The following is a 20,769-nucleotide window of genomic DNA, read 5'->3' as shown; positions in this document are numbered from 1 at the left end:
TGTTGTTCAATGAAAATTTCCTTTTTAGAAGGTGATCATGATGCGACTCTTCCTTGCATCAATTCAAATAAGCAACATTCTTTCTCTCTGATACGGCGGAAGCCTACAACGGCCACGAGATCTAGATGAGCATGGGATCGACAATCAAGATCAAGGAAGATTAGATAAAATTCGAAGGGTAATCAGTTGGCAATCTCAATCTCGGGTCCTGACCTCGGTCCCTACTCGACGTTTATTGGATCTTATACACCGACCTCATCTTTACCTCGGATCCTTGACCTTAGATCCACACATCAGCTTCTACTGGATCTCATGCACCGACCTCATCTCTACCTCGGATTTTGACGTTGACCTTTACTTGGTCTCGGATTCTGATCTTAGTGTCTACTAGATCTCATGTCGTGGCCTCGACCTCATGTTCCAATCTCGACCTCGGCGTCTACTGAATTTCATGTGTCGACTTCATCTCTATCTCGGGTCCCAACCTCGACTTCTACTTGGTCTCGAATTTTGACTTCGGTGTCTACTGGATCGTATGCCCCGACCTCGATTTCAGTTCGACCTCACCTTGGTCTCAAGCATCGACCTCATCCCGATCTTAGATTTTTCGTCATCCACTTCTAGGTGGGGCACATAAAACTGATTCACCCATAAAATCAAGAAATCCAAAGATTATTTTTCTCAAAAAATAAAGAAAATACCTCGAAGGACATGGACAATTAAAATGCATAAATCAAAGTTATTATAGACATGGAAACATGTATTTCAAAACATGTTTAAAATGGGCATTGATGTTTCAGATATTAGATAAATTAACAACTCTATAAAAGATTACCCATATCCATAGGTACAAGTATGCACATATAAAACCAATTTCATTAAGTTTGTAATCTCCTTCCTCTCATAAAACTCTAACTTGAGTGTTGGGGTGGTTTGTCGGGATCCACACTCGGTGTCATACTAACTTTCTTTCTTAAGTGCTTTTCAGATTTTTTTTTAATCTTTTTCGGTGATTACCTTTGGGGAGCATACACGTCAACCTGTTTGTTGACCAGTGGCTTGATCCTCCACGATATTTGACAGGAATAAATTGACATCGTCTGTGAAAAATCTGAACCAAGACACTGTGATAATTAACACGGGAAGAACTATGACAATCATGACTCTGTTAGAGAAATAAGCTGCAGAGAAGTAATAGTCATTATGCCAGAGAAGATTAATGAGTGGTATCCCAAGTGACGCTAAAGGTATTACAACAACACTCATTATTACCATCCTCAGGAGCTCCTCCTCCCTCACCGGATGAACCTTTCCTTCCTGGAAAAGTACCACCACCATGAGGAGGGGACATATTCATTATGAGTTCTCTTAACAAAGAGATAACTTCTCCGGACAAGGATTCACATGAATCTCGAGCTAGGACATCTTCTCGTGACCGCAAAGGCAAGGTGATGGCCTGAGGTAAGCATATAAGGAACGTCTTTCTCTAGAAAAGTTCTCGAATAAGAGTTACGTCGACACTTTCGGCAATTGCAATTAGGGGAGTACACGGGATCGTTAGATCCGGAGAATCATTTATGCCACTTTGAGAATACTGCTTTATTACACTAATATCCCGATGGGGTTAAATGTCGAATCTTCTTAACCATATTGTCAGGTTCTGTCTAGCGGTGGTTCAGTTGTCTTCCTTCCTCTTCCATCCATTCCTTCGTAGATTTCAAAGTTGTATTCCTGCATCAAATTGTCAGTAGCAAGAAGTATCAAAAGACACCTCTAAACTTATTTACCATGAAGTAGAAGTCTCGGGAAACTCTTCAAGAATATATTTAGCGATTCGATTCGGTCGTTTGGGATGTTTCCTCAACTCTCTCAGAGGTGCTAACCAGCGTTTTCTCCCAAGGCCTAGTGGATGGAGAATTCTTCAGATTGTTGGTGAAGAAACCTCGGGTGAATTATGCTTGACTGTTGGAAAGGACTGAGAAATACATACATATAGAAGAAACGTAGGTCACTTGCAGGGACAACCTCTCGATCGTGCCTCGATGAGAGGAAAAACCTTTCCAACCTATGCCAACAAGTAAAACTAGACAACAACTCAATTATATGCCCTCGACAAGAATGACACGCAGTACATGCCATTATCTCTCATCCCGCTCCTATAGAAGTATCAAATCAGATCCCTTCAGAAGGACTGATTCGCTTTTGTACATACCATCAATCACATAGCCACGACATTCAAGAATGTCAGCAATTAGCTCAAGCAGTCAGCCAAGTTATAAAGGAAAAACAACAGGGAATGAGGACCTCTTCTCTAGCAACCAGGTGCCCATCCCGCAAGTATTCTCGACATGAAAATTCAAAGAATAGATCAGATCAACACCACCCCAGCCCTATTTGACATCACGAGGCAGAACCTCCACGATGACATTCTCCCAACCAACATGGTCGGGATGATCGATGAGAAGATCGTCCAACCTTGGACAGAAATTGCCTAAGCAACACACCCCACTGTGGTATCATTAACATGATCTCAGGTGGTCCTACCGACGGAGACTCCAATCGAGCAAGGAAAGCTCACGGACAAATGCTAGAAAGTTATGGCATAAGCACCAGGAGGGGCCAAAAGAAAGGGTCCATCATTAGCTTTGGACCACAAGATTTGGAAGGAGCCTCCACTCCTCATGATGATGCCTTGGTGTTTCATGCAGCGATAGGAAATTATGATATAGCCAGAGTATTTATTGATATAGAAAGCTCCATCAACGTATTATTCAAAGACGCCTTTAATCAAATGAAAATCGACTGAGAAGACCTAAGATCCATTTCAATAGCTCTATTCAGATTCACTGGACATAAAATATAGCCATTAGGCCAAATCAACCTCCCTCTTTCTTTAGGCCAAGAACCCTTATGGCGAACTCAAAGCACCATCTTCATAGTGGTAGATGCTCTCTCCTCCTACAATGTCATTTTGGAAGGGCCGATACTTAGTGCATTCCAAGCAGTAATATCTACTTTCACCAGAAGTTAAAGTTCCTAATGGCCGATTAGATCAGCTCGATCAATGGAGATTAGGTTGTCTCTCGAAAGTGTTACACCATAATGGTTCATATAGATCTTAAAAAGATGCGGAGAACTTTATGGGAGGAAGTGCACTCTTTACAAGAAACACCCATCTAACGACTGACACACAAGAAAGAAGAAGTGCAGCTTGTACCTGGCTTGCTTGACAGAGTCACTCAAATCTCAGCCAACTTAACACTAGAGCTTGAAGCAAGGTTGATTGCTTGTCTCATCTAGAACAATGATATATTCATCTAGTCTCTTCATGAAGTTACAGGGGTGACATCTATCGTAATGGAATATCAACTCAACATCCTCCCAGAGTCTTGACATGTCTGATAGAAGAAGCAATATTTTGGACCCGAGCATGACAAGGTAATTCGTACTGAAATCACTAAACTCCTTGAGGTTAGACACATCGGAGAAGTTCAATTTCCAATATGGCTAGCAAACATAGTGTTGGTACGAAAATTCAGAGGCAAATGGAAAGTCTGTATCGAGCATGACAAGGTAATTCGTACTGAAATCACTAAACTCCTTGAGGTTAGACACATCGGAGAAGTTCAATTTCCAATATGGCTAGCAAACATAGTGTTGGTACGAAAATCCAGAGGCAAATGGAAAGTCTGTATCAACTTTCAGGGCCTTAACAAAGCCTGCCTTAAGGACTGCTATCCGCTCTCCAGAATCAATCAGCTAGTAGACTCAACCTCGGGATGTGAACTCATATGTATGCTAGATGTGTATCAAGGATATCATCAAATCCCTTTGGCTTAAGAATATCAGGAAAAGGTTAGTTTCGTTACCTCTGATAAAACATTTTATTATATGGTTATGCCTTTTGGGTTGAAAAATACAGGAGCTACTTATTAACGGCTTATGAATCGAGTCTACAAACATCAAATAAGCTGCAACATTAAGATATATGTGGATGATATACTAATTAAATCAGTTCAGGCTGAAAACCTAATCAGTGACGTCATGGAAACATGCAGTACCTTGCAGAGGAATAATCTCATATTAAATCTGAGCAAGTGTTTATTTGGTGTGAAAAGTAGTTGTTTCCTTGGATACATAGTCACTGAAAGAGAGATAGAGGCCAACTTGGAAAAAGTCCAAGCTTTACAAAATATGACTTCCCCATGAAATACCAAAGAGGTCCAAAGGTTGGTCGGACAAATCATGACCTTATCATGATTTATATCACAATTAGCTGCAAAGAGCCTTCCATTCTTTAAAATATTATGCAAAGCTGCCAAATTCACTTAGGATGAAAAGTGTGAGCAAACTTTTAATGATTTGAAGATATATCTAACGACTCTTCTGGTTCTATCAAAACCTATGATAGACGAACCTTTGTGGCTATATTTGTCAGCTTCTAAAGGAGCCCTTGGTTCAGTTTTAGTGCGGCAAGAAGGAAGCATCCAACAACTTATCTATTTCTCAAGCCACCTATTGAAAGACGCTGAAACTCCTTACACCACTTTAAAGAAACTTGCTCTATCGTTAGTATTGACCGCCTGAAGACTTCAACTGTGCTTCCTCTCACATCATATCATGGTATTGACCAATAGAACTTTGGGCCAAATATTAATTAATCTTTAAGCCTCAGGACGCTTGATTAAATGGACTATGGAGCTCGGTGAATATGACATCCAGTACCAATTGAGAACAGACATAAAAGCCCAAGTTTTAGCTGACTTCCTAACCAAGACTTCTTGCATAGAATTGCAAGAAACTTGAAAAATCTTTGCAGACGGATCAACCACCAAGAAAGGAAGCAAAAGCAGAATCTTATTATGCTCCCCTAAGGGGGATACATTACAGCTCATAGTAAAACTTCATTTTAAAGCCTCCAACAATGAGACCGCGTATGAAGCCTTACTTGTCGGTCTTCAAGAAGCCAAATACGTGGGAGCAACTCGGATAATCATCCACTCAAACTCACAATTAGCCACTCAGTAGATAGAAGGTACTTTTGAAATCCGTAACGACAGACTTCGAAGGTATATTGAGGCCTTTGAGAAAATGAAAGTTGACTTCCAAAAAGTTACTCTATAGAAAGTGCCTCGATCTGAAAACTAAAAAGCAGATGAACTAGCTAGATTAGTCAGTGCCTTGATAAATTGGGAGCAAGAAGAACTTATACTCAAGACCAACTAATCACTCACATTAATAGGGCCACCAAGGTGTCCGAACCCATTGATTGGAGAGTTCCCATCATTGACTTACAAAAGCATGGAACCTTGCCTTCGGATTTAAGTCAGGTTAAGACACTTAAAAGGTGAGCGACCTGATTCACTCTAGTCGGAGACGCCTTGTATAAGCGGGTTTTTTCTCATCCTCTACTTAAATGTCTCAGCCCAAGGGAAGCAGAATACGCCATGCAAGAGATTCATCAAAGTATTTATGGAAATCACATCAAAGACAAACTCTGGCACAAAAGATCTTATTAGCTGGATATTTTTGGCCCACTCTATAAGCTGACACAGCTCGGATGGCTAGCACCTGCCTGAGTTGCCAAATACATCAACATCTCCCTCATCATCTTACAGAGTTACTAAAAACTACAATTGTCTCTTGCCCCTTTGATCAGTGGAGGATGAATATTAAGGGTCCTTTCCCAATAGGACCTCACTAGAAAAGCTTCTTTTGGTGGCTATTGATTACTTCTCCAAGTGGATCGAAGCTGACCCATTACCGCAGATCAAAGAAGCCATCTTGAAGTTTTTGTAGTAGAACGTCATTTGCAGGTTCGAGATCCCCCACAAGTTAGTATCAGATAACGGTCGACAATTTCAAGGGCGCAAGCTCCAAGAATGGTGGCAAGAGCTCGGGTTCTACAAGCCTTCACTTCCGTGGCCTATCCCCAAAGCAATGGCTAAGCAAAGGTAATCAATAGGGAGCTTGTCAAAAGCCTCAAGATAAAGTTAGACCAAGTACAAGGCAACTGAGTTAATGAATTATCTGGAATCCTATGGGCGTATAAGACTACCCCGAGAGATTGCACCGGGATGACATGTATAAGACTACCCCGAGAGATTGCACCAGGATGACACCTTTTCATCTTGTCTATAGAGGAGAAACAGTAGTTCCTATCGAAATTGAGTTGGAATTTATATGTATCAGCACCTATGGAGATGACAACTCATGCAAATGACTCTTGGAGCTTGACCTTATTATCGAGACTAAGGAGATGGCAGCAACCCGACTCACCTCGTACCATTAGCATATGTGCCAAATTTATAATAAATGAGTCATTCCTCATTCTTTTTAGTGGGAGAATTCGTCTGGAAGAAGGCAAAGCTTGTAGGAGACATTGGGAAAGTGGAACCTTAATGGGAAGGACCTTATCGAGTTATCAACAACTCAATAGTGGATCTTATTATCTGAAAGATTCCAAAGGGAGAGAACACGGTAGACCTTGGAATGCCACCCACCTTAGGCCCTATCGTGCTTAAGTTTTGTAGTCGGGCTTTTGACTCATCTAGTTACTAGTTTAATTTCTCTTGTATCATCAACTCATGTTAAATAGAGTGGTATTTTCTACTTCCCGTCTTAGTCCCCATATTTTATAGGCTTACGAAAGGCCTAGAGCATCAATCCCCGAGCTTGCGACTTAGTCTTACGATAAGTTTGGAGCCCCGAGCTCGTGACTTAGCCTTATGATAGGTCTAGAGCATCGAGCTCTAAGCTCGTTAATTAGCTTTACGATAGGCCTGGAGCACCGAGCCTCGAGCTCATGATTTAGCCTTAAGACAGGCTTGGAGCCCTGAGCTCGCGACTTAGCGTTATGATAGGCCTAAAGCACCGAACCCTGAGCTCGTGACTTAGCCTTACGACAAGCTTGGAGCCCCAACTCTCGAACTCGTGACTTAGCCTTATGATAGGCCTAGAGCACCAAGCTCCGAGCTCGTGACTTAGCATTATGATAGTCCTAGAGCCTCGAGCCTCAAGCTCGTGACTTAGCCTTACAATAAGCCTGGAGCATCGAGCTCACGACTCAGCCTTACAATAGGCCTGGAGTACCGAACCCTGAGTTCGCGACTTAGCATTATGATAGTCCTAGAGAATTGAGCCTCGAGCTCGCGACTTAGTTATATGACAGGCTTAGAGCATGGAGCCCCGAGCTAACGACTTAGCCTTTTGATAGACTTGGAGCACCGAGCCCCAAGTTCATATATAGCTTAGCCTTACGACTGACCTGGAGCATCGAGCTCGCAACTTAGTCCTACGACAGGACTGGAGCATCAAGCTCTGAGCTCACGACTTAGCCTTTTGACAATCTTGGTGCACCAAGCTCACAACATAGCCTTACAATAGGCTTGGAGCACTAAGCCCCGAGTTCGCGACTTACCCATACGACAGGCCTGGAGCACCAAGCTTCGAGCTCATGACTTAGCCTTACGACATGTCTAGAGCATCAAGCCTTGAGCTCATGACTCAGTCTTATGACAGGCCTAGAGCACCGAACCCTGAGCTTGCAACTTAATCTTACAACAAACCTAGAGCACCGAACCCCAAGCTCACGACTTAACCTTATGGCAAGCTTGGAGTACTGAGCTCTGAGCTCGTGACTTAGTCTTATGGCAGGTTTAGCCTTACGGCAGGCTTGAAGCACCAAGCTTGAAACTTAGCCTTACGATAGGCCTGGAGTACCAAACCCCAAGCTCGTGACTTTACCTTACGACAGACCTAGAACACCAAGCTCTAAGCTCATGGCTTAGCCTTACGACAAGCCTGGAGCCCTGAGCCCCGAGCTCATGACTTAGCCTTATGACGGCCTAGAGAACCGAGCCTTGAGCTCACGACTTAGCCTTACGACAGACTTAGAACATCGAGCCTCGAGCTCGTGACTTACCCTTACGACAAGCCTGAAGTACCGAGCTTCGAGCTTAGGACTTAGCCTTACGATATGCATGGAGCACCAAGCCTCGAGCTCATGACTTAGTCTTACAACAAGCCTGGAGCACCATGCTCTGAGCTCGCAACTTAGTCTTACGATAAGCTTGGAGCACTGAGCCCTGAGCTTGTGACTTAGTTTTACAATAGGCCTAGAGTACTAAGCCCCAAGCTCGTGACTTACCCTTAAGATAGGCCTAGAACACCAAGCCTCGAGCTCACGACTTAGCCTTACGATAGGTCTAGAGCCTCGAGCTCAAGACTTAGCCTTATGAAAGGCCTAGAGCATTGAGCCTCGTGCTCGCGACTTAGCCTTATGATAGGCACAAAGCACCTAGCCCTATGCTCACGACATAGCGTTACAATAGGCCTGAAGCATCGAACCCCGTGCTCGCGACTTATCCTTACGACAAGCATGGAATACCTAGTCCTGAGCTCGCGATCTAGCCATACAACAAGCATAGAACACCTAGTCCTAAGGTCATACCCTAAACCTCACCATAAGCACGGAACTCAAGTTATGCTTGGGACCTGCCGAGGGTTTGCATGTCTCTATCGACTACTTCATCAAAATTAAGGTTTAGATTCTTTGAAAGTTCATCATATTATCAAATAGAAATGGAACAATTGAGACCTAAAGTAGTGGAAAATATATCATCATCAATTGCTAATAGGTTAACTTGATCTGAGTCTGACTCAAATTATGAAAAGGACTCATCTCAAGTTGCCTTGAGTGTCTTTTTCTTATTGTGTTTATTATTATCATTTTATTTATATTTTAGAAGTGGACATTCAAATTTGAAATGTCACTTCTTGTTGCATTCAAAGCAACGGGAATGGGCTAGATCATTTCTTGAGATCTCCCTTTTTACAAATCTTTTGGAAAATCTCTTTCATCTGATCATTCATTTAACTAGATTAGTGACTTTCATAGATAGATCATCTTCATTAGTCGATGATCCAGACTCGGATTCAATTTCCTCTTTTGATTTGGGTCTTGACTTAAGGTTAGATTTGAGTCCATCAATTTTACCAACAATTAAGGCTATACCTTTTTCCTTTTGATCTAGATTGGTTTGTTCATGAAGTTCATAGTCATAGAAAAATTTATCTACTTTTATAAGCAATAGGTCCCTAGACACTTTATAAGCATCTACCATATATGCCCATAGAGTTGTTCTTAAGAAGGATTTTAGGGTATACCTTATAATCAAGTCCCAATTATCAACTTGTTCACCGATTACATAGATGTCATTCAAGATTTCCTAATTTGGCTTCTAGGTCGTGGAGAGGCATAATGACCTTCTTTGATATCGGAATAATGATAACTTCCTAAAATAAAGCCAAAATAAGAAACTCAAACTTGACTAACTTTAATACAATCTCTTAGTCTAACTGGTTTAAAACGAGTTGAGGTAACTTTGGCTAGTTTCACTTAACTAGATGCATTATGTAGAGTACTCCTTACCCTTCCTAGACATGCACCCAACTAAATTTTTCCAACATACTATCAGTTCAACCCGCTCACATACTAATTTATAGGATCAACCTCGACGCTAAAGGAGGGAGTAAATAGTGTTATATATTTTATAAGCTACTTTAACACAAAACTAACACAAAAAAAAACATGCAATTTTTCAATAGAAGATATCAAACATGAAACCTTACACTTAACAAACTTCACGAGCATACAACTTCTGATATTTAGCAGGATTGATGAATATGTAATTTTTCAATACTTAGCCTAACTTAGAAATTCAAGCATGCAAGAATTTAATCGTAGCAACACACAAATATAGACACACACAGCATAAAAAAATTGATTCTTATTTATAATTTCTCCTTTCCAAAAATCTTCTAGAGGTGGAGAAACCTCAAAAAGAATCTAAAAATTAAGCACAAAATAATAGAGAATATGAAAACAAGAATATAAATAATTTTACCTAGTGTTGCCATTCAAAATTGAAGCCCAAAGTTGCACCACATCATTGCAGAGGATTAAAGAGTACTAAAGATGTGATGAGCACAACGAGTAGGAGCACGAACAGAGTAGTAATATGATCAAGAGTTGTTGTGAAAGCTCTGCCTCCAAGCTCCTTATATAGCACTCCTTTAATTGATGATGTGACAAGCTACGGTCAACTGGAACCTCTCCGATCGCTTAAAAGTTGTTGATGTGACTACAACTAGTATCCAATAAATAACATCGTCTGTGGTCTCTGATTGACTGGAAGCCCTCCGATTGCTGGAGCTTGGTCAAATCTCATCTTGATCATCTCACCTAGATCGTTGGACCTTGTCTTCTACCGATCACCTCGAAGAGTTCTCGGTCACCCGGAGGTTACGATCACCTGCTCCTTGCTCCGGTCACCAGTCAACCCTAACTCCATCAGTTAGGTGTTATCCCTAGCCAGTCACCCAAACTCCTTTTTGATCGCCTGGATCCTTCAAAATTCAGTTCCCTGTATTTGGTACACGTAATGAGTATAATTCAAAATTTGAAGTCACTTACATTTACCTTAGCTAGATGTTCAGCTCCCAACTGATCTATATAGTGTGAGTTGCTAAGTCTTCAACTCCCAGCTAACTCAACTTGGGCTTGTTTGCCAAGCCTTTAGCTCCCAGCTAACTCCACTTAGTCTAGTTCTTGCCAAACCTTCAACTCCCAACTAACTTCACTTGAACTTGCTCCACATAATTCTCAACTAGGACTTTTTTATTTGGTTCCTAATCAAGACTTGTACTGCCTATCTTTACTAGGACTTAGATAAATGTCTGATTCCCAACCAAGACTTTTTTCCTTGTCAAGTAATTTGCTCTACTTGACACAAACTTGTTAGCTCTTAACACACCTAACTTTAACTTTAGTCATACATCAAAACTCTGAGTTACTGTAGTGCTTCTAGCACTAACATCAATAGGAGAGGCCAAAGAGAAGTGGAGATAAAGTTGGACCTAGAATACCATCGCATTCGATATTAACATCATTTATGGTTGAAGAAGTCGGATATCTAAGGTCTCGTACAATGTTAGGTGGTATCAAGAAGGTGTCACTTGTATATGGAGGAGAGATTGAAGAAGCTATTGAAAAAGGGAATGGAGACTTATCAAAAGTAACATATCATGAGATATATATCCATCCGATGATATATGCAAGCAATGATACTTATGGTGCAAATTGCTATAATAAAGAAAAATACATCAAAGTGAACGAGAGTCAAGTTAGTATTTAGAGTAGGGGTGTAACCACCGATAATATGCACAAACCAAAAATTTGAATAAAAGTGTAATCAAGAGTCTAATTATAAAGTTTTTCAAAATGACGCTTATGATTGAGCAATAGGGTAGGAAGATGATTTATGAGATATATTGCAGCACTAACAGCTTCATCCAAAATTGGCATGGGACTGATGCATGATGGAGAAAAGCTAAAGCAGTTTCAACTATATATCTATGCTTTCTCTCAACATAGTCATTTTTCTCTGGAGTATGAAGGCAAGAGACTCGATGAACAGTTCTACAAAAGATAAGATGATGATGGAGAGCTTGATTTATGCCTCCACAATCAAAATAAAAAGAGAGTATTTTACGATTAAAATAGAATTTAATTTATTTTTGAAAATGATAGAATATGTAAAATAAATCAGATTTCCTTCTTGGATTGAGCCAAATGTATTTACTTAAATGATCAATAAATATAATATAATATAAGAAGTCTTGGTTAGATAAGATAGTCGCAAGGCCTCAAATATCATAATAAATTATTTTAAGTAGAAAATTAGAAATATAATGGGGGAGCGACCGCCCCCTTGAAATTAGAAACATACGCTTTAATCTCCCACATACACAAGTTTGCCAATATTTCAAACCCCCACAGATGGTAAGGAAGTTTGTCAATAATTAATATATTTCAGCTAACATACGCAAGGGAGTTTGTCAATATAATATATATATATATATATATATATATATATATATTAAAAATAATACTAATTAAAATTATTTCTCTCCCTATTTCTTTTCCATAACAATCTCACTATAAAAAAAATAGCCTTTTGGGACGAATTTATTCAAAAAAATAATTTGTCGCAAAAATTTTTGCGACGAATAATTCTCGTTGCTATAAAATTGTCATCAATTTTTGTGACAAAAATTTGAAATTTCGTCGCAACATTTAGTGACGAAAAATAGCTTCATCGCTAATTATCGATAAACAATAAGTTACGATAGATTTACGATGAAAATGGATTCGTTGTAAAATTCATCGCAAAATCTGAATTTTTTTCCTACCCTGCTCATTTGTGGATTATCCCGTAGATACAAATTAACGATTCGATCGGATCGATTCAAATTATACATATAACCTGTTTATACAAACATACCAAGTAAATAATAATTCCACCACATTCATTCCATCACATTCATTCCATCACATTCATTCAATATAAATCTCAAATCATATCATAACACAATCTATTCTACTATATATACAAAAACATGTTCATACAACATTCATTCCACCACATTAAGTTATAAAACAAATCTGTAGCAACAAGATGATACAAAATCAATATCAACATGATATAAAATCCAATCCACTACATCAAGTCATAATGTAAATCCATATCCAAATGACACAAGTAATATAAAGAAGTCTGAAGACGAGGAAAAGATACAATAAAATCATCATCGTGGTCTTTTTCCTCCGGAGACTCTGCTTCCTTCTCCTTTCATATCTCTTCTCGTCCTGCATAAGAAAATAAAAAAAAAGTATCATTCTTAAAAATAAAACTATAACCTATAAACTAAATATGTAAAGACTTACCTCTTCTTCTAATTTGGCCTCACCAATCTTATTTAAAAAGAAATTAACAATATTAATAAAATATATATATAAATTAATAATTTAAAATTTAATAAAATGATAAATATTAATGATACTAATTCTAAAAAATTCATACATAAAAAACTCATGAAGAACCACCACCGTCGTCATCATCACGAGGAGTGGAATTTAACTGAAGATGTTATATGATCAGGTTTTGTTGTCGACACATTCGCTAATTTCCTAATCTCTTTGCCTCATTTCTTGATCTCTTTGCATTAATAAACCTTTCAAATGACTAACCTCTTCAGTCAAGTTATGGATCTGTGTCATTATGACTGAAGTAGTGGTAGAAGATGTACTAGTAACTCTATGAGTTTTGCTCAAAGAATCCATACTCAATATTCTTCCACCATCCATCACCTTTGGATCCCCCACTGGTCTCCAACCATAAACTCATATCAATCCTAACAGAGGGCTCAGATCCATTATTTTCATCACTAGCACTTGAATTTCGCTGTGCTAGTTCGAGCTCATTGTATTTTTCTTGTATTATCATAAGAAAAATTAATATGCTGTAATATTTGAGAAACATATATAAAGATATTTAGATACACATCTAAACCTTAATTGCTTTAGCTCTGTCCATACTTCAAGTCTTGTCTTTCTTTTAAAATATGCGAGTAAAAGTATCTATAAAAAATGGCTCTCATCCCATTTCCTTGGCCTAAAAAATCATAGTTAGAATAATAAAATAATTTGAAATAAATTAAAATTGAAGTGGTTGAAAAAAACTACCAATCTGCACGTATGCTCATCGATATTGATTGAGCCACTCGCATATGTGGCAGATAAGTCTTTAGAATTATAAGTTTGATTAAGTTTATTTTGGTGACTCCTCTTTCTAATCTCTTCAATTTCCCAAAAATTACAGATCCTGACCCAATTCTCTTCGGTAATGCATGATGACTTTTCTCCCTTATTTTTGCATGATTAAGTATATGACAGATGTGATCACCATATTTTTTTTTTACAAATTCTTATAATTTTTAATTCTTCATTAGGGTTCCAAGTGAACACCCGCTGAAAGGAGAAATAAATAATTTATTATATATTCAATAATAATTTCATATATAAAATAAAGTGGATAGTTTACCTTAAATTCATTCCACCCTAACTCTTTGGTAACATCAGGAGCGCTTGTATATGTCATTGACTCTCCTCACCAATGGTTATTCACAATTTGATTAACACCATGAATAACACGTATAGAATCGACAAAACTATAATACAATATAAAATACATGATGTTAAATAATTATAAAAATTAATAATATTAATTAATTTAAAATACTTATGAATCATCGAGAGAGGATATAAACTCTTGACTATCAGTCATCTCTGCAGTTGATTATCTAGTTGAAGGACTTCCATGAGTACTGGGGAATGGGAAGGTCTGTTGGGTTGCAAGGGTGCAAACATAGTCCCACATCTAAAACACATGGGAAAGATCATGGGTTTAAAAGGATGGAAAGTATCTCCATTGACATGAGGCCTTTTGGGGAGAGCCCCAAGAACAAAGCCATGAGGGCTTAGGCCCAAAGTGGACAATATCATGCCATTGTGGAGATACAGACATTCTTTTAGACCCTAAGAATTGGTATCAGAGCGAGGCCGCTCTTCACCGGACTAACCGCCGGATGAGCCATGATCCAGATCTAACCATGTGGGGACCCTCGGAGAAAAACAAAGGAAGTAGGGGAGGCTCGGACCATGAGGGACATGACAGCCGGACCATGAGAAATGGTAGCGGAGCTTCCAGTGGTCCGTTTGTTTGAGGGGGAGATTGTTGGGTTGCAAGGGTGCAAACATAGTCCCACATCTAAAACACATGGGAAAGATCATGGGTTTAAAAGGATGGAAAGTATCTCCATTGGCATGAGACCTTTTGGGGAGAGCCCAAGAACAAAGCCATGAGGGCTTAGGCCCAAAGTGGACAATATCATGTCATTGTGGAGATACAGACATTCTTTTAGACCTAAGAAGGTCCTGGCAAGTCATGTGTATGAGATGGTCCTACACTTGAAAGGAGTGGGGGTCGTAGGTGCAGACTGACCATGACTGGTGCTGCATAGACCATATTGAAACTGTAAAAAAAAGTTAAGATAAAATAAATAAAAAAATTTTGCATAATGAGAAATATGAAAAAACTTACTATTATGCTCTAATTTTTTTAAAAGAATTCATCAATCAACACACCAATAACTCTAATGATGTATAGGAAAAAAGATAGTGCAGTTAAAATATATGACTTTAAGACAATAAATATATAATCAACAAAATAAACTAAGAATTTTGTAAATCTATCAAGTAAATCAAAATTTACATATTTTGAAGATTAAAACTAAATTTACATATTAAAATAAAATATACACCTACACTCTAATATCCATATATTAAAATAAATTATTAATATTTTTTATTTTAACCTAACTTACCCATCATGCAAAATTAAAATCATCATCGTGGGCGTGGTCGTGGTCGTCATCGTCGTCATCATCGTCGTCGTCGTCGTTGTCGTCGTCTTCATCTTTATCGTCATCATTGTCATGAATTTCACTTGTATCCACGTGTATTACTACTCCGCTGGGATCTCGTAATGTAGGAATATGATATTCTTCGGTTTGAAATATATTTACAACTTCGTCTTGTTGATATGCAATATCTTGCCAACATTCTTTAATTTTTTTTCATGCTTTTGTTTTACAAATAGCTCAGCAATTATTTTTGTCACATTTTAAATTAGGATATAAAGCATAAAATATTTTAATCGCTTGTTGTGCCAACACAAATTATTCATATCTCTTATACAATCTCTTATGATTGATTTCAACCAAATTATACGATGGATGCATCTTCATTCTTTTGACAGGGTCAAACCAGCGACACATAAATAAAACAACTCATATTTTTAGACCAGGGTAATCTACCTCTATAATTTTATCCAATAATCCATAAAAATCATTGCTTGTAACTCTATCATTGGATGATTGAACACAAACCTCGCTATTCATTGTAGCCTTTCCCATTTTATATTCTTGAGTATGAAAATTATATCCATTTATGAAATATACTAGTCAAGTCCTTTCCCATTTCATATTCTTGAGTATGAAAATTATATCCATTTATGAAATATACTAGTCAAGTCCGTATCATTGCTTTTGGACCCCCATGAAAGATGGAATAACAATTCTTGCTCAACGTGAGCTTGATTAGCTTGAATCTAAAATCAAATTCAAAAATAAATTTAAAATCAAAATATCTATAAATCAAATTTAAATTTTCTACTCACATATATTTTAAACCATAGTGCAAATTCTTCATCGCAGAAGCTATTAAACTCTTGTGTTGACATTTCATAATTTAAATTCTAAAAAATCCTATAAAAAAATTAATTATAACATAAATTATTTATGACCAAAGAATAAAAATAAAAAAATATATACTCACTCGAAATATGATGTTACTACTGAATAATTCAGTAAAATATATGTGTGGGTTGTCCGCCATTCTTGACCAATTAAGTATCTCTCTTTATATGGTCCACTTAGTCAACCAAGATAATTAAAAATTGAAAATGAGATCAGTAAGACTTTCATCATTTCTTCCCGCTCTTCGTCTTTTGCTTTACACATGAGGCTCAAAATAATATGATACAAAAGTTGTTACTTCCTCCACAATATATGCATTAACAATAGATGCTTCAACATAACTTATTTTTCACTTTTTTCTTCAGATGATGTAGAAATCTGATTGTAATAAAATAAAGTGTATTAGATATTAATATATATGAAATAATGAAGTATATAAGTAATATAATTTTACCTTTTAAATAGATACATCCATCGAAAATGGATAGGACCTCCAACTTTAGTTTCATAAGGCAAATGAACCAAAAGATATTCCATTGAATTAAAAAATGAAGGTGGAAAGATCCTTTCTAAATTACATAAAATTATTAAAATTTCTCTCTCTAACATTTCTATGTGTGAGTATTATAAACTGTTGCCCCCGGGGCATAGGTGAGTTGGTTACGACGTAGCAGACTTGCAGAAGAGGGCAAGGGTTCGAATCCTGACGAAGCCAAGCAATATCCTCCTGCGTCGTAACCAATTGCACTTTCTCGATTTATCTCCTCACAGATGGTCGTGGGGCCAATCGTGTGGAGCCGCTAAGGTGGCGGATCCACCTTTTTGCAGAAGAGTATTATAAACTATTGAGTAAATATCATGAATAAAAATGATTAATTTCATAATAACACCCCATACAAAATTTGATAACAGCTCCTTAAAAGCGATAGGAATGAGTCTTTTCATGAATATATGACAATTATGACTTTTTAAACTAATCAATTCACATTCCTTCATATCGACACATCTTTCAAGATTAGAGACATAACTATATGGAAAATTCAAATATTCCATCCATTTACAAAGAATACGTCTTTGATCTCTATTTAATGTATAAAATGTCTTTGGTTTTGGTCCTCTACTACTTTCATCGACATCAAGAGTAGGTCTTTTACAAATAAGTCGCATATCTTTTTTTACATTTAGGTTATCTTTTATTTTTCAACGATATCCATCACTGTATTAATCAAATTATTAAAATTATTTTTCTCAATATGCATTACATCTAGTCACTATTCTCAGTTTGTTCGACTGCTTTCTTAGTTATTCTTCTTGATTGCATGTGGATGGTGGCATTGGCTTGGCGATTACTATCTTGTCTCAGAAGAGAAGAGAACTACCATGGAACGCAATATGGCAAGCTTTGGATATCGATCTATGGGAGGAACAGGCTTCATGGATGGTTCTTCTCTGATCAGCACCTGGTTTGGCACTCTTAAACTTGCTTGAGCTCTCATTATAACCCTAAGTGGTGAGGAGAACAAATTGATATATACTCTCATATTATCAGCTGTCTAAATAAATACTTATTAATTACTTACAGTCTTTTTTACCGCACAGGATTTCATATATATATAGCTCAACATAAATAATAAATACAAAAAAGTCAAGTACAAGTCAAGTTTATGGTTATGTCACTATGCCTTTACTCAGCTTAGTAGAGAGAATAAGGAATGCAAAAATTATCAAGGAAAAATAAAATTGCTTCTTCACATGCATTAATATTAAGCCATCAAATTTGATATAAAAAAATAATTAAATTTACAGTTTAAGGGACAAGTCAATCTCTCCGGCAGCAGCATCGTCGGCGGCGCCGGTGGTCATCGAAGCGCAGAGAAGCGATCGCTGCCACGTCGTCCTCGCCTCCTTGAGACTCTCCTCCGCTCCTCCGCCCTCGCAATTACCTGCAGCGGAATCACCCAGACCCCGGTGGCCATCTTCCAGCTGTTCCCGGCGGCGCTTCCTCTCCAGCTTGTGCGCGTTCTGGTGGCCTCCGAGGGCCTGCGAGGTGTCAAACTTGCGGTCACAGTAGTGGCAGGTGAAGAGGAAGGGCTGCGGCGGAGAGTCCTCCGGCCCCGGCGGCTGGAGACGCAGCTCCAAGCTGATCACCCTGCGGCAGAAAATGTCTTGCTCTCCCTCCATGAACAGTAATGGTGAGGGATAAAGTCCGACGGAGGAAAGCTTAACTTAGCTTATGCCGATAGATTCTTAGTTCTTTCCTTCCATAATTGGTTGCCTCTCACTTAGTATATTCGGTCCCCAGCCAAATCTGGTTCTGGATGTTAATCTTCTGCTGGTCCTTCTCATACTTTTATCGCTCTAATCGGCATGCAGGTCATTATCTTGTCTGTAAAAGAACACAGACCATGTGACTAAATAGAAATTAAAGTCAAAAACATTAAAAAAGAAAAAACAGATTCAATCATATCAACTGAGAATGAGTTAATTAATTAATTTAACGTAACATATATATATATATATATATATAGTATGTATATAGTTGGATCTCTCAATCTTAATTGATGCATCTATCTCAGGAAATCACCATAAAACTTATTAAAATAGTTTTAGACCTGCTCTAAAGCCTTCTTGTGTATTAACTATGTCTTCTATGAATAAACACTTGAAACCTTAATTAAATATCCTCTACTGATTAGTATTCTCAATGATATTTATTATATTGATGGTGAAAACATAGCAGGATTTATATATATATTTAGTTGCTCTTTATTATATTGATGGTTATTTATATATATATTTATTGGCTGTGAATATTTTTTACTGTGACATATAACTTTCTCCCTTTGCATCTTAGAGTCGACAAACTTGTATTAAATTTCTAGCAATGGCATAGCAAACAAGTGCATTATTAAAATCCTTGTCTTGAACAAAAAACCTACCAATTAGTTTTTATTGTGTGGACAATTATACTCGTTAGTGAAGTTTATGACTTGACTTAAGTAACCAATATAGATCTCAGTTAGTTCTATCACACTCTACATTTGTTTTTAGAAAACTCTTGAATTCATCTCATGAGTCCTCCACTTTGAAAAATCATCTTCTGTATCGCTATAACGATCTAGGTTAACCTCATTTATTTTTTTCTTTCACATTATTGGCCATGAATTCTTTGACCTTGAAGTTCTTATGCAATTCAAAATCATTGTGAAAAATCAAAAACACTATTAGGAGATTAGTAGGGATATAATAATATTCATATGACATCAATTTAAGTTTTTTTATAGCCTATCAAATTAATGTCTTAAAAGATGCTAACACGCCTTGATGGCCCATAAAGGCTCAAAATCATATTGTATTAGTATGATTGCATTCATAATAGTTTTGTGATTGTGTTTCTCTCCTAAATCCTAATCCCTAAATTCAATCCATATGACATCATTTTGAGCCCTTAATAAGTCACCAAGGTGTTTTAGTCAACACACTTTCATAACCTATAAAGGAGAATTAAAGTTATGCTTAAAAATGGAAAAACAGTATCAAAAGAATAGTAGAAACTCAACAATGCTCATATGTTATGAATTTAAGCCTTCTAAGACCATTAAATTATTTTAGCTAAAAAACATAAATTATGTATAAAATAAACAAAGTAATAGTTTAAAAAAACAAAAACACTAATAGAAAATTTCTTAGGACACACTGATGCTCATTTAATATGATTTTGAGTTTTTGTTATCGGTCACTAAGGTGTTTTAGTCAAAATATTTTAATAACCAAAATTTATATCAACCCATATTCTTTAATATTTAACATTTCTTTCATAGTAATTTTTGTTAGTGCAATCAATCTCTGATCAAAATTGATGAAGTTGGTCAAGCTCGAATTGATTAGAGTTGAGGTTTTAATATTTAATCAATATGTTAAGTTGGTTGAGTAAAAAGTCAAGTGGTATTTGACAAGATATAAAAAATAAGTCATGAATGACCAGATCTTTGGCGGTCAGAAATCCAACATGAAGTTGGTACAAGACGGAAAATCCATGTGAGTCATGGGTGACCGAACACTTAGCGGTCGGAAGTCCAACAGGAAATTGACATGAGAAGAAAAGTCCAAGTGAGTAATAGAGGATCAGACACTTAGCAGAAGTAAATTCCAAGCAGATCATGAAGAACCAAACACTTGACATAATAGAAGTCCTGACAGGTCAAGTTTACCGGATGTCAGGCAACAAGGAAGTCTTAGTAGGTCAAGGTTGATCGGATATCAAACAACGAGCAAATTTCGACAAGTCAAGATTGATTAGATGTCAAACAACAAGGAAGTCCGGGCAAGTCAAGGTTGATTAGATGTCAAACAACGAGGAAGTCCTGGTAGGTCAAGGTTGATTGGATGTCAAGGAATAATGAAATCCCAATAGGTCAAGGTTGATCGGATATCAGACAACGATGAAGTCTCGATAGGTCAAGGCTGACTGGATGTTAGGTAACGGGAAGTCTCGCTAAGTCAAGGTTGATCGGATGTTAATTAAACGAAGTCCTAGTAGGTTGAGGT

The 20,769-nt window shown here is 37.5% G+C and overlaps 1 protein-coding gene across 1 annotated transcript; it reads right to left on the bottom strand.

The window, feature by feature from the left end:
• Nucleotides 1-18,021: 18,021 nt before the first annotated feature.
• On the bottom strand, nt 18,022-18,402 carry LOC141815170 (uncharacterized). The gene has a single exon (XM_074703098.1). It carries the CDS (start codon nt 18,400-18,402, stop codon nt 18,022-18,024), a length of 381 nt encoding a protein of 126 aa, XP_074559199.1.
• Nucleotides 18,403-20,769: the final 2,367 nt, after the last annotated feature.

The sequence above is a fragment of the Curcuma longa genome, chromosome 21, assembly GCF_044706935.1.
Source record: "Curcuma longa cultivar G26 ecotype Majalengka, Jawa Barat chromosome 21, ITB_CL_G26_1.1, whole genome shotgun sequence".
NCBI classification, from domain to species: domain Eukaryota; kingdom Viridiplantae; phylum Streptophyta; class Magnoliopsida; order Zingiberales; family Zingiberaceae; genus Curcuma; species Curcuma longa.
This window is presented reverse-complemented; position numbering and strand designations above follow the sequence as displayed.

Bases quoted from the DNA above. Each gene is read 5' to 3' on its own strand.
- LOC141815170 (XM_074703098.1), bottom strand. From the start codon at position 18,402: ATGGAGGGAGAGCAAGACATTTTCTGCCGCAGGGTGATCAGCTTGGAG.